Consider the following 13235-nt stretch of genomic DNA (forward strand, 5'->3'; position numbering starts at 1 on the left):
TGCAAAGAAAATAGCATGGTAATATGTCCAATATTTCTTCCACTCCATTTTTTGGGGGAACAGAAGGAAGGTATCTGTGCCATGTGTTGAGTTGGGGTTGGGAGGTGGAGATGAAAGAATGTATTTGCATTTTTCTTGGAAATCCTTTGATCCTCAATAAATATTTGTTGAATTGAATTTAATGCTGAGTAACATATATAATCACTAAAATCAGAACCTGAGTGGATATTGCAGGTTGTCTTAACACAGAATCACAGAATCCTAGGCTGGAAATGAACTTGAGAGTTCATCTGGTCCATTTCTCACATTTTACAGACCAGGAAATGGAGGCTCAGAGATGGACAGTGACTTGCCCAAGGTCACAAAGCTACTTAATGAGAGAGTTGCAACTAGAACCCAGGATTTTGTGTTCCCCAGGATGATTCTTTATGTGTTCAAACCACAGCTACTCCTCTTGATGAATGTTGAATATTATGGAGAGATGAGTAAGACATGATGGAAAGTGAATACAGATGTATTCTTAATATCATCATGATATTTCTTCTTTTTCTTCCCCAGGTTTTGGAGGCGCTCTAGGTTACCTTTTGGGTGCTATAGACTGGGGACATTTGGAACTGGGAAGATTGCTGGGCACAGAATTTCAGGTCATGTTCTTCTTCTCAGCTCTGGTGTTTACCACCTGTCTCATCATACACTTGTGCAGCATCCCTGAAGCACCTCTTTGTGATAACCAAGAAGACAGCATGCTGCAGCACAACCCACAGGGCCCTCTGCTGATGCAAAATGGAGGCTATACCTATGGTTCTCTAGAGAAAGTCAAAAATACTTATATGAAAACAGAGCAGACTGAACTAGGCACAGCAAAACTGGGAGAAGCCAAGGGAAATAATGAGGAGCAGGTGAGGATGGATGTCCTCTTTTGTTTTAAACTGTGTTTTCTTTTCACTGGCCCTTCTACTTTTCTCTCTAGATGTAAAAAAGTTTATAAAGCCAAATGGGAACCTACAATGTCTTGTTATTTGGTACGAAATTGGTCAGCTGCGATCCTTGTCCTTTCCTGGATTAAAAATTGCCCAACTGAGTGAAAGTAGTGGCAATTTATCAACCGTAGTTTTTCCTTTGGCCATCATATTTCTTTCCTGCTCTAACACTATTATAAAAAGCTCTGGTTTGGGGGGCAACAGGGAAGGTGGTAATAGCTTTGAATGGCAAGATTAGGGAGAAGGCAGCATGGCTTAGAAGAGAGGGAAGAGGACAAGCCTTTATTAAAGGGCCTGGCTCATTTGATGCTCACAACAACCCTGGGAGGGAGGTGCTATCATTATCTCCATTTTACAGTTGAAGAAACTGAGGCAGGCAGAGGCTAAATGACTTGCCCAGGATCACACAGCTAGTAAGTGTTTGAGACCAGTTTTGAACTCATGTCTTTATGACTCCAGGCCCAGTGTTTGTCCTAAGGGTCTATAAGTAAATATAAGATTTGAAGAAGGAACAAACCCTAACAACTAGGGGTCAAGAAAGGTTTTAATGGAAGAGACAGAACCTGAGTTGTAGTTTGAAGAGAACTAAGGAACTATCCTATGTTCAAGCCCTTGTTATTTCTTGCTCGGACTATTGCAATAACTTTCTAATGGAGCTCTAAGAACACATCCTCTACAGTGTATAGAGTCTACATGGTTCTGGAATCTTAAGTCACAGGTGTGGTGATATCACTCCCTGCTCAAGAAACGTCTGATGCTTCTAGGATAAAATACAAACTCCTCTGGCAGTTCAAATTCAGCTTCAGATGCTTACTAGCTGTGGGACCCTGGGCAAGTCACTTAACTGCTCTCTGCCCCAGTTTTCTGATTTGTAAAATGGGGATTATAACAACAACTACTCCTGGGATTGTCATAAGGAAAAAAATGCCCTCCACTTCCAGTCTCACTTTCTCAGATAATGACTCATTATTCCATATTATGTAGTCTTTCTTTAAAAAAAAAATTAAGTTACTGTTAATTTAAAAAACAAACAACAATCACACATTTCTCAAGCCATAAAGAATTAATAAGACCCTGCAAGAAAAGAATCTTGACTTTTACTAAGTGCTGTATTTTGTTTAAATATATATTTAAATATGCATGTAAGTACATATACACATATGCATATGTATGCATACACATGTATCTGTACTTATCTGGGGAGTAACATACTGCTCTATTTTTGATCCCTAGCTGGGATAATGCAGGGAATATGAGCCTGGAGTAAGGAAGACCTGAGTTCAAATCTGGCTTCAGACACATGCTTGTCCATGACCCTGGGCAAGTCATGTATACTTTATTTGCCTCAGTTTTGTCAACTGTAAAATGGGGGTAATAACAGCATCTACCTCACAGAGTTGTTGTGAAGATCAGATGAGATAATATTTGTAAAGCATTTAGCAAAATGCCTGGTACATAGTTGGCATTATATAAATGCTTATTCCCTTCCTTTCCCTTTCCTTCCCTCATATCTCACACTCACAAACAATCCAACTTTCCTGCCCCTCCAAGTAGAATAAAAATACATACAGTTAGCGTTAGGTCAGGAAAACGAGTTCGAATTGAGCTTCAGATATTTACTAGCAGTGGGACCCTAGTCAAAGTATGTAACCATTCTTTATCTCAGTTTCCTCATCTGTAAAATGGGGATTATAATAGCAATTACCTCCCAGGATTGTTGTGAGGAAAAAATGAGATTGTTGTGAGGAAAAAATGAGACACTACTTTAAAAATTCTCTGCAAACCTTAAAGTGTCATATAAATGTTAGCTATTTTCATTATCAGCTGGTACAGTGAGTAGAGCACTGGGTCTGGAGTCAGTCAGATCTGAGTTCAAAGTTGGCCTCAGGAACTCATTGGCTGTGGGACGCCAGGCCAGTCACTTCACCTTATTTGTCTTACTTTCTCATCTGTCAAACAGGGATACACTGGAGATGGAAATGGCGAACCATTCCAGTATCTTTGCCAAGAAGACTGAAATAGCAACAACAACAATTATCATTATCACTGTTGCTTTAGCCAAAACAAATCAAGATAATGAAAATGCGTCTTGATCTTTACCTCTAGCCCATCACCACTCGATCCAAAGCATGTACTCTCTACTTTTCATGTGACTTGGCCTACTTTCTTCTCTCTGTACGCCAGTGGTGTCAAACTCAACTAGAAACAGAAGCCATTAATCTATACGTGAGGATCTCCGCAGGCAGCATATTGATTTAATTTTAAAATGTGATATTATCTATGTTCTGTTATATTTTATCTATCTTGCTAAATATTTCTCATTTATATTCTAATTGGGCCAGCCACACTCAGGACTGTTGTGGGTGGCATGTTGGATGTTTGGGCTATATGTGACATTCCAATCCTTGGCTCCATGCTTTTAAAGAGACCATTTCCCATTCCTGGAATATTCTTCACATCTGCCCTTGGAACTCCTAGCTACCTTCAAAGTTCAGTACATGTGGCAGTCCAGATTCTCCTGGCTGCTAGCATTCTGTATACATAAGGATCCCTGCAGGCAGCATGTTGATTTAATTTTAAAATGTGATATTATCTATGTTCTATTGTATTGTATTATATTTTGTTAAATATTTCTTATTTATATTCTAATTGGGGCTGAGCCCTACTCATGCCCCTCCATTACTTTGTAGTTCTTTTGTGTATCTTGTATTTACCTATCTGTGTATATGTTGTATGTATCCCGCCAGTAAAATGCAATTTCCTTGAAGGCAGTGCCTAGCACAGTGTCTAAGACATAATTGTTGTTCAGTTTTGTCTGATTCTTCCTGACCCCATCTGAGGTTTTCTTGGCAAAGATACCGGAGTGGTTTGCCATTTCCTTCTCCAGTTCATTTTACAGATGAGGAACTTAAGCAAATGGGGATAAGTCAATTGCCCAGGATCATACAGCTAGTGAGTGTCTGAGGCCAGATCTGAACTCAGAAAGATGAATTTTCTTGACTTTAGCCCCTGGATTTTACCCATTGCATCACTTAACTGCCCCTGAGATGTAATAGTAGCTACTAAATAAGTGTTTGTGGCTTCATTGATTGAATGATAGGTGGGGGTAAGGAGGAAGTGGATTCTGGACATATAGGACAGACTGAACAAAAAAAAAGGGGAGTAGGAAGTAAAATTCTGTTATTAGGAAATACCAAGGATGCCAGTTTGGTGGGAACATGGAATATGCAAAGGGTAGTATCGGGAAATACGTCTGACAAAGGAGGCTAGAGCCAGATCATTAAGGGCCTTTGATGCTAAGCTGAATACTTTATATTTTATTATAGAAGCAGCAGTGAGCCACTGAAGATTCTTGAGAAGGAATGTGAGATGATTAGACGTGTGTGCTCTAAGAAAAGTATTTGGACAGATGTGTAGAAGATGGGTTGGAAAGGAGAGATCCTTGAAACAGAAACCACTTAGCATTGTCCAGTTGAGAGGCGATGAGTGCCCTGACTAGGGTAGGCTGTGTATGTAGGCAAAAAGATATGCTGGCGGAAGAATTGGCAAATGATTAGATGCTTGTTGTAAAGGAGAGGAAAGATAGGGGCATGACTCTGAGATGGTGAGCCAGCAAGTTTGGAGGTGGGGTGGGCTTGGTCTGAGGAGATCATGGATGCGTTGAGTTTGAGATGCCCTGGGGACATCCAGGGGATGATTTCTAGCAGGTCAAAGCTTAGGAGAGAGACTAGAGCTGGGTATGCTGTATTTTATGAATCGCAATGGCATCTATATACATTTGAAAACTTTTATTGTTCTTGTTCAGTCCTGTCCAACTCTTCGTGACCCAGTTTGTGGTTTTCTTGGCAAAGATACTAGAGAGGTTTTCCATTTCCTTCTCTGGTGGACTAAGATAAACAGAGGTTGAGTGACTTACTCAGGGCCACATTTGAACTCAGATCATCCTGACTTCAAGCCCAGGCTCTGTCCACTGAGCAACCTAGCTGCCTATACATTTGAAAAATAGACATTTTTTATTTAGCTTACAGAAGATATATTTGCTTTTTTTTATATTACTGTGCCGAGGTATATATTTTGTTGGAGTTAAATAAGGCTTAAAATGGCAATGCTTGGTAAAATAAAAAAAAAGGCAAATAGAGGTCAGTCAGTACCTTGGTTATGGCAGAAATAAAAACATTGCCCCATCAATGAGATTGCTGCAAGTTTCCCCTTGTTCTTTATACTTTCTAGAAATGACATCATTAGTTGGCGTTCTTGACCAGCAGAAACGACTGAACAATAACAGCAACAACAATGACACTGTACCAATGGAAGTTAATTCATTCAAAATCACATAAAGCAATTAAGGAGACCTTAATCAAGTGCATACTGTTTACACACACACACACACACTCACACTCACATTGGCTGTGATGGACTGGGATGCTTTTGTATCATCTACATTTAAAAGAGCAGGACAACACATCTTTGGCCAAATGCCATAAGCTTTGGCTTCCAAAATAGAACTCCTGAGAAAGTCGAATTATTACCATATGGGAACCATGAGCCCAGAGCAATTATTTTTTAAAGCAGGTATTTTTTTTCACAACAAGAGTGTCTGTGTCATTTGAAAATCATGATCCCTTGCTTTAGAGTGGGGTCCTGAATTTTTTGAAGGTTCCTGCTAGATACCTTTAAATTTTATCTCCAATCTTAAATGTCCTTATCCAGCTCTTCAGTTTCAGGAGTGTGTGTGTGTGTGTGTGTGTGTGTGTGTGTGTGTGTGTGTGTGCTACATTCCCTTTTATTCCTGATACCCTGGGCTGGTCCATATAGAAGCCATTGCAACCTTCTTCAGACAGTGATTAGCAGTCTTTGTGAGACTTTAAAAGGTGCTGAAAACCATTGTAAAACCTCTTGTGGCTTTATCAAGGAAATTAGGGAACTAGTGAGAAAAGGGCAATTTCATTTTCATTTTCATTTTGAAAACCCAAAGGGAAGCTGAGAATTTTCATCCCTGACTCAGTGAAATAACAAGTCTAATTTGAAAGCTCATGTGGGTTTAAGAACAAAAGCAGAAATAGGTCTGGGAGAGAGCAAGGAAGTGGGCTGAATATTGTGCCTGAGACAGAGGCCTAAATTAATGACTGAAGAGGAAAGGAACACCTGTTGTCCAGTTTTAATCTTTAATATGTGCATTAATTGAGGAAAGGAGCTGGTTGTCCCTCATTTCATCTTGTGTAATTCTTACCCATCTTCTAAAGCTCAACTCAGGTATCACCTCCTTCACAGGCCTTCCTTGATCTATACCCTTAGTAATGAACTTCTCCCTTAGACTTCAGATAGCACTTTACATTGCATCTCTTTAATGTACCTGATCATGTGACCATTTCCATTATATCACCTATGCATGTGTCATCTCCCCGTACTACACTATTAATTCCATGAAGGCAGGAAGTATCTTCTCCAAATCTTGTATCTCCCCTTAGGGTCTTCTCCAAGTAAGCTCAGGGTACAAGCTGGATGAAGGAGTGTATGGATAGAAAAGGATTAGTTGGGATTCTCATGCCCAGGCTGTTCTTCCTCAATCTGAAAGCTTCCTTGAAATTCAGTTTTTCTCTTTTATAATATGAACCAAGATAATTTCTGAGTTTCCAGCTCTAACATTTTATAATTGATTATTATCTCCTCTATTTTCCCTTCTTCTTCTCATCTGAACAGGGATTTATCCTGGGGCTTATAAATACAAATGTGTTAACTTGTGGGACATCTTTTTTTTTTTTTTTGGCAGTTGGGGTTAAGTGACTTGCCCAGGGTCACATAGCTAGTAAGTGTCAAATGTTTGGTCTGAGGCCCGATTATTTGTGGGACATCTTGATAGTCTTGAGGAAGATAATTATAACCTTTCATTAACATACTGCCTAGGGACCTTCCTTAGAATAGCAAAGGTCTGGCAGGAAGGACATAGGAGAGCAGGGCATAAGCTGGTTCTTAGAATCAAGAAATTGAAGAATTATAACCATGCCTATGAATGGTACTTGTGGACTACTAGTTGTATGAATATGGATATTATTTAAAGTTTCTGAGAATTAGTTCACTCATCTATAAATAGGGATTACAATAACGTACTACCGATTTCACAGTGTTGTCAGGATCAAGTGAAGTAATACATGGAAAATTCTTTATACACTTTGAAAAGTGATATGTAAATATTACTTATTGATATCATCAGGTACCTAGGTAGTGCAGTGCACAGAGTGCTGGGCCTGGAGGCAAGAAACCTCATCTTCCTGAGTTCAAATCTAGCCCCAGACACTAGCTGTGTGACTCTGGGCGAGTCACTTTACCCTGTTTGCCTCAGTTCCTCATCTGTAAAATGAACTGGAGAAGGAAATGACAAATCACTCCAGTATCTTTGCCAAGAAAACTGCAAATGGGGTCACAAAGAATTAGACATGACTAAAAAGGACTGAACAACAAATTGACATTATCATAATTATCATCATCATCATCATCAGTCAGGGTTAGGAAGAGTTGGTGTGACATGCTGTCAAGACACATTGACAACCAATAGATGAATGTGCTTATGAAAAGCCTTCATTGTAAAAGGAGTTTACATACTTCTCATCCAACTGTGGCACCTTAAAAAAATTAAATATGTATTGGGACATTTAAAACTTTACCAAAAAATGCAGAAAGTCAGAAATATTAAACACATCATATTGTCCCTACCACAGGACAATAAAAATATGTTCAATGAAGGATCTTTGAGGAAAGAGTTAAAAATTCATTGAAGACTAAATAACCCCAGAGATTAAAAAGAACAAATAATAAAAAATTCTATCAGAGAAAATTACAACACTGAGACAATATACCAAAACTTATGATTCGACTAAGGCAGTCCTTATAGGAAAGTTTATATATTTAAAATGCTTTCATTAACAAAAGAGAGAAAGAACAAATCAATAAACTGGGAATGTGACTAAAAAAACTAGCCAAATCATGCATTTCCCCTGCACTGCCAATACTAGTGGATGTGCTTACAGGGTCCTGCCACAAGTGGGTGCTATAAAGCCACTTTTGTACTCATTATGTACTCATAATAACAATAATAACAACATTTTATGGGCCTTTAAGGTCTGCAAAGTGCTTTTCATACATTATCTCATTTGAGCCTCACAATAACACTTCAGGTAGGCACTACCAACTTAATTACTCTCATTTTGAGAATTAGTTGCTAATTGATTTATGAAATTGTGAAATGGGGCCAGCACGCCTGGGTCTTTGGATACTCACCAGGAAAGGCCATGATGGCAGAGGGGAATTGAGGCTGCGATCACACTTTAATAAGGCAAAGAGGTGCAGGAGGAGGAGCAGGCATGGAAAGTACAAAGACAAGCAGAGAAAAGGGTCACGGAGGCAGATGTGAGGGGACAGGGGATGGTGTGGTGATGGAAGGCAGGGAGGAAGGGGAAGGAGGAAGAGAATGGGAAGGGGATGAGTTAATTACATACTGGTGGATGGGAGTTCACAGCACTGGAGCAGTGTGGGCCCTTAGCTGATGGAAAATCACTCAGAGGGCAACAGTGTGAGGTCACAACAGTGTGAGGTCGCATTTTGGGTAACACACTAATACTTATCTGTGCCACCTTAGGGCTTCATTAACACATGCAAATCATTTCATACTTGTTGGTTAGACTTGAAATTTAACATATCCATGTCATCTCAGAGTTATTAGCACTATTTGATGTTCTGCTGGTATTACTGCAGATGTCTGGAACTTATCTGAATTTTTCATATCATGGGACCGAAAGACCCCGATAACAAAGCCTACATGGCTTCCCCTCAGCACATATTACCAGGCTGTGATTTTCAGTTAATACTTGATATATTTGTAAGTTATGCTCCTTTGATCTTTGGGATGGTCTATGAGTGACATAGATTCCTCTTTGCAATCTGACTTCCTACTATTGCCCCTTCTATACTGGCTACTTATAAACCTACTTATTATACTAACTAGAAGCAAGGTAGGGTGGTCAGGGGAACCAGAATAAGATACAATTTTAACACAAGAAGATGAAGAAACTGAGGTTCAAAATAGGTTCAAAGATTGATTCCTGGTCATATCACTAGTAAAAGTCAGAGGTGGGATTTCAACCTATGTCTCACCTGAGTGAGTCTAAGTTCAGTGCTTTGCCCACTACCCTACCTTGTCTCTTATATACTTGTGTGTGGGAAGGAGCCTTAGTCATCGTATGTAAAGCTTTGCTCAGCTTTAATCTTTGGGTCCCCCCTTCCATTTTACAGATGAACAAACTAAAGCCCAAAGAAATGAAATGACTTGTCCAGGGTCACGTAGCTAGTGTCTCAGGCAGGGCTTGAACCCAGGTCTTCCTGACTCCAAACTCAGTGTAATATATCCACTGTATCATGTGTCTCTCTAGGGAAGTTTCATAGACAAAAACGAGTTAATTAGATGACCAATGTCCAGGGAAAGTGCCTCTCATCCAAGTTAGCACCAGCACTTCTACTATACAGCATTCAATCCTCCAGTACCTAAGATTTCCAAAGCACAGTGTAGCACAGTGGAATGAGTTCTCGATTTAAACTCACATGACTTGGTTTGACTACTGGCACTACTACTTACTCTCTGTATGATCTTGTGTCTCAGTTTTCTCACTTGTAGAATGAGGGGACTGGCCTAGGTCCCTGTCAGCTCAAAATCGATGACCCTATGATCTTATGAAGGTCATACCTTTGTTTTATGTTTTGTCCTAGACTCAGAGCAAGATGACCATAAAGTCTTTGCTGAAGACTATTCTGAGCATGCCTCCTCACTACCGCTATCTGTGTGTCAGTCACCTCATTGGATGGACAGCTTTCCTTTCCAACATGCTCTTCTTCACGGATTTCATGGGACAGGTAACACTGTCATTCACTCACACAGACCAATCAGTCAGCAAGTAATTGCTGAATTCTTACAATTCTATATTTTGTTGGGGATATAAAACAAGATGTAAGAAAACAAGGCATAAGTCCTACCCTCCAGGAGTCTTCTGGGGAAATCACTTCAAACAACTCAGGAACACACTCAACAGTATTGTAAATAATCCATCCAAGGAACAAACATTAAATCCAGTTTGAGGTCAGTTATGAAGTTCAAATAGGTATCAAGAAATGAACTTGAATTAATGAAAGAATGAATGAATGAAAAAGCATATATGAAGTACTTGCGATGTTCCACATACTGTGTGAAGTGCTAGATACAGAAACACAAGCCAGCAAGACAGTTCCTGCCCTCAAGGATCTTAAGTTCCAATGGGGGAAAGACAATACATTATTGGTGGCCTAGGAGGAGTATTTTGAATAGCAATGTCACAAAAGTCATGTTGTGAGTCATAGGACAATTGATTTTACATGCCTTCCAGGTATTTATTCAATTACTGTCACAGAACTAAAGTTAGAAAATTAGGAGAAGAGCAGGAGAGAAGGGTATAGGAGTATGGCAGGTTGAGAATGACTGAGAAGTGGCCAATGTGTCTCTATGTAATTTATCATATTCTACGTGCTCAGTGTGCCTGGGCCCTCTATGTGCGATGTTAACCCTACTGCCTTGTTTTTCCAAATTAGTTTCAGCTGTGAACAGCTCCCAGCCTTTTCCAGGTTTTCCTACATGCAAAGTAGTTGAATCTGAATGGTGATAATCACCATTTCTCTCCACAGGGTTTTTCTTAGACTTTATGGAGCAGCAACAAGGGAAAACCCCTCCCCAGCTCCATGGTAGAAAAATGGTGATTAGAATCCCAGGTTTTCTCATTTGGAAAATATTCTTCCTAATCTCATCAAGTACTAGAGATAACCCCAGTGCCATTGTGAGTCTGAAATTTCTTTGATGAATGTGGGTATGCCCATTGATGACTTTTCAAGAGGACAAGATAAATCCTGATTGCTTTTCAGAAATTATGGCCATCCAGAAAGTGATGGCTATGGGGACTAAATAGGCTGGATTCTGGTCAGAGGAAGCTTGTCTCTGTATGACCTTTTCCTTTGTGTCTTCTTCCTTGTGTATAGTTAGAGGAGAAAAAGGATTTCTTTCTCTTTCATTCACTAATTATGCTAGGGATAGTCAATGATGACTTGAGAAAGAATTTTCCTAGCCTAAGAGATGACAGAAGGGATGGAGTTCCTGCAGGAACAGACATAACTGTCTACTGACCAGAAAGGGGGAGTTCATGGATAATCTTCCCATATACCAAACTCCTGGGTTGTAGTTGGAGAATTTTTATTCGATAGGCTATCTTGCTTATCTCAGAATCTAGTCTCCCATTCAGAGAAGGGAGATTTCCAGATTGACTTCAGTGTTGGCTGTTACCTCATAAGTAACATCAAAGTTCAAGAGGTCAAATGTCTGGCTTTCTAGAGAGAAGTACAGTCCCTGAGCAGCATTCCCCATGGAGAAAGAAGAAGGATTGCCCATGTGTCCTTTGTAGTGAGAGGATTAATAAGGGTTGAAGCCATATTGGAAGGAGGGGAAGGGGGATCAATCAATCAACAAGCGTATGTTAATTAATTGCCTAATTTTGTGCCAGGTACTGGACATACAAAGACAGAAATGAAATAGTCTGTGCCCTCAATGAGCTTATAGTCTAATAAGAAATTAGTAAATCAAGACCTTGCCGCGCTCCCCACTTAAACAGAGTTGTTTAGACAGTCAGTGCAGGTCTAGTGGGAAAGAGATTTACTTTCTAACAGCTCCAAAGTATGTTTTCCTTCTGGGGGTTATTTAGCTGCCCTAAAGTGTGATTGCCTTTTGGGGGATCTGAACCACTGGGCAGCTGTATGAGCCAGGGAGGGATTTGTAGGACTCCATAGGAAAGTGTGACTTAGCAGAATGTCAAGGGATTGCCCTACTGGCAATGCTTTTTTGGCAAGTTCTTTTCTGAGGAGAAGCTTATGGGCTATTTCTATGTGTTCTCATTTTGTTCATGGGCTCCTGTTAATTTTTTATACCTTCTGCATTTTCTCTGGAGTGAAGTAAAAGCCATTCTCTACCCATATACACTTGCTTCCTTTAGTACTCATATTGGAGTGTTTTTACCCATATTTGTGGAAAAAGAGACATAAATCTAGTTGGAGGTCTCTCTGGAAGAAATTCTGGGTGAAGACAAGAAGTAGAAAAGATTAAATGATCTTTTTGGGTAAGCTAAAGTGATCAGATCTAATCCTTGGGAACCCCAGAGTTCTGGCAATTGAAGTTATGACCAATAACATGACCTAGGCCGTGGGTTATGTCTGTGAGCTTCAACAGTCTTGAGGAGTCAGGAAGACCTAAGTTCAAATCTGGCCTCAAACACTTACTACTTGTGCAACCATGGACAATAACCCAGGGGTGGGGAACCTGTGGCCTCAAGGCTACATTGTGGCCCTTTAGGTCCTCAAGTGTGGCCCTTTGATGGAATCCCCACCTAGAGATTGAGTCAAAGGGCTACACTTGAGGACCTAGAGGGCCACTGGTGGCCTCAAGGCTGCAGGTTCCCCACCCCTGACTTAACTAACCTCTTTCTGCCTCAGTTTCTTCAACTGTGAAATAAAGAAAATAGGACCTACCTCCTAGGATTGTTGAAAGGTTCAAATGAATTAATGTTTATAAAGTGCTTAATACAGTGCCTGGCACATAGTAGGAGCTGAATACATATTTATTTCTTTCCTTCCATCTATACTTTTGATTCCTTAGAAGTTATAGCCGTGATTTGTAGCCATAAAGTATCAATAGTAAAACACTGTTTTTATAAAGATGGACTTTTGTGTCAGGGAGCATGTTGGGCTTACTGAAAATGCTGTTCAGTTTCCCAGATGTATTCTGGTTCACTGTTCTTGTCCTGTACGTGGATGGGCCCACGTTATTGCCACTTGTTATGCCTGTCTAAGACACATTATAGTGTAGGAGAATTCATACGAAGAGCACTGGCCCCCAGAGGTGGTTTTAACAAACTTTCTTGCTGCTCACAAGGGTCACAGCTGCCAGCAGGGACAGTTTCAGTGTCAGTCCATGACAGAAGTGAGCAGCACATGGTGGGGTAAAAGGAATCCATGCTCAGGGATCGATATAATATATCATTTGAGACAAAGAGATAGTATGATACCAATGGGAGACTGCTCTATTATCTCTAGGACCAGTAAAGAGAGAGTATTTTCTAAATTACCGACAAAAAAAAATTGATTGTGAGCTCCTTCAGGGCAGGGACTACCTTTTGCTTCTTTTTGTATCTCCAGTGC

The 13235-nt window shown here is 40.1% G+C and overlaps 1 protein-coding gene across 1 annotated transcript in view; it reads left to right on the top strand.

The window, feature by feature from the left end:
- The window catches only part of SLC45A2 (solute carrier family 45 member 2), a 61448-nt gene that overhangs the window by 25189 nt on the left and 23024 nt on the right, over positions 1-13235 (top strand). The window contains 2 exon segments of the mRNA XM_020995462.1: positions 559-899; positions 9738-9881. Coding sequence (XP_020851121.1) covers positions 559-899; positions 9738-9881 — 485 coding nt within the window.

Source organism: Phascolarctos cinereus, unplaced genomic scaffold, assembly GCF_003287225.1.
Source record: "Phascolarctos cinereus isolate Bilbo 61053 unplaced genomic scaffold, phaCin_HiC Scaffold_4;HRSCAF=312, whole genome shotgun sequence".
Taxonomy (NCBI): Eukaryota; Metazoa; Chordata; class Mammalia; order Diprotodontia; family Phascolarctidae; genus Phascolarctos; species Phascolarctos cinereus.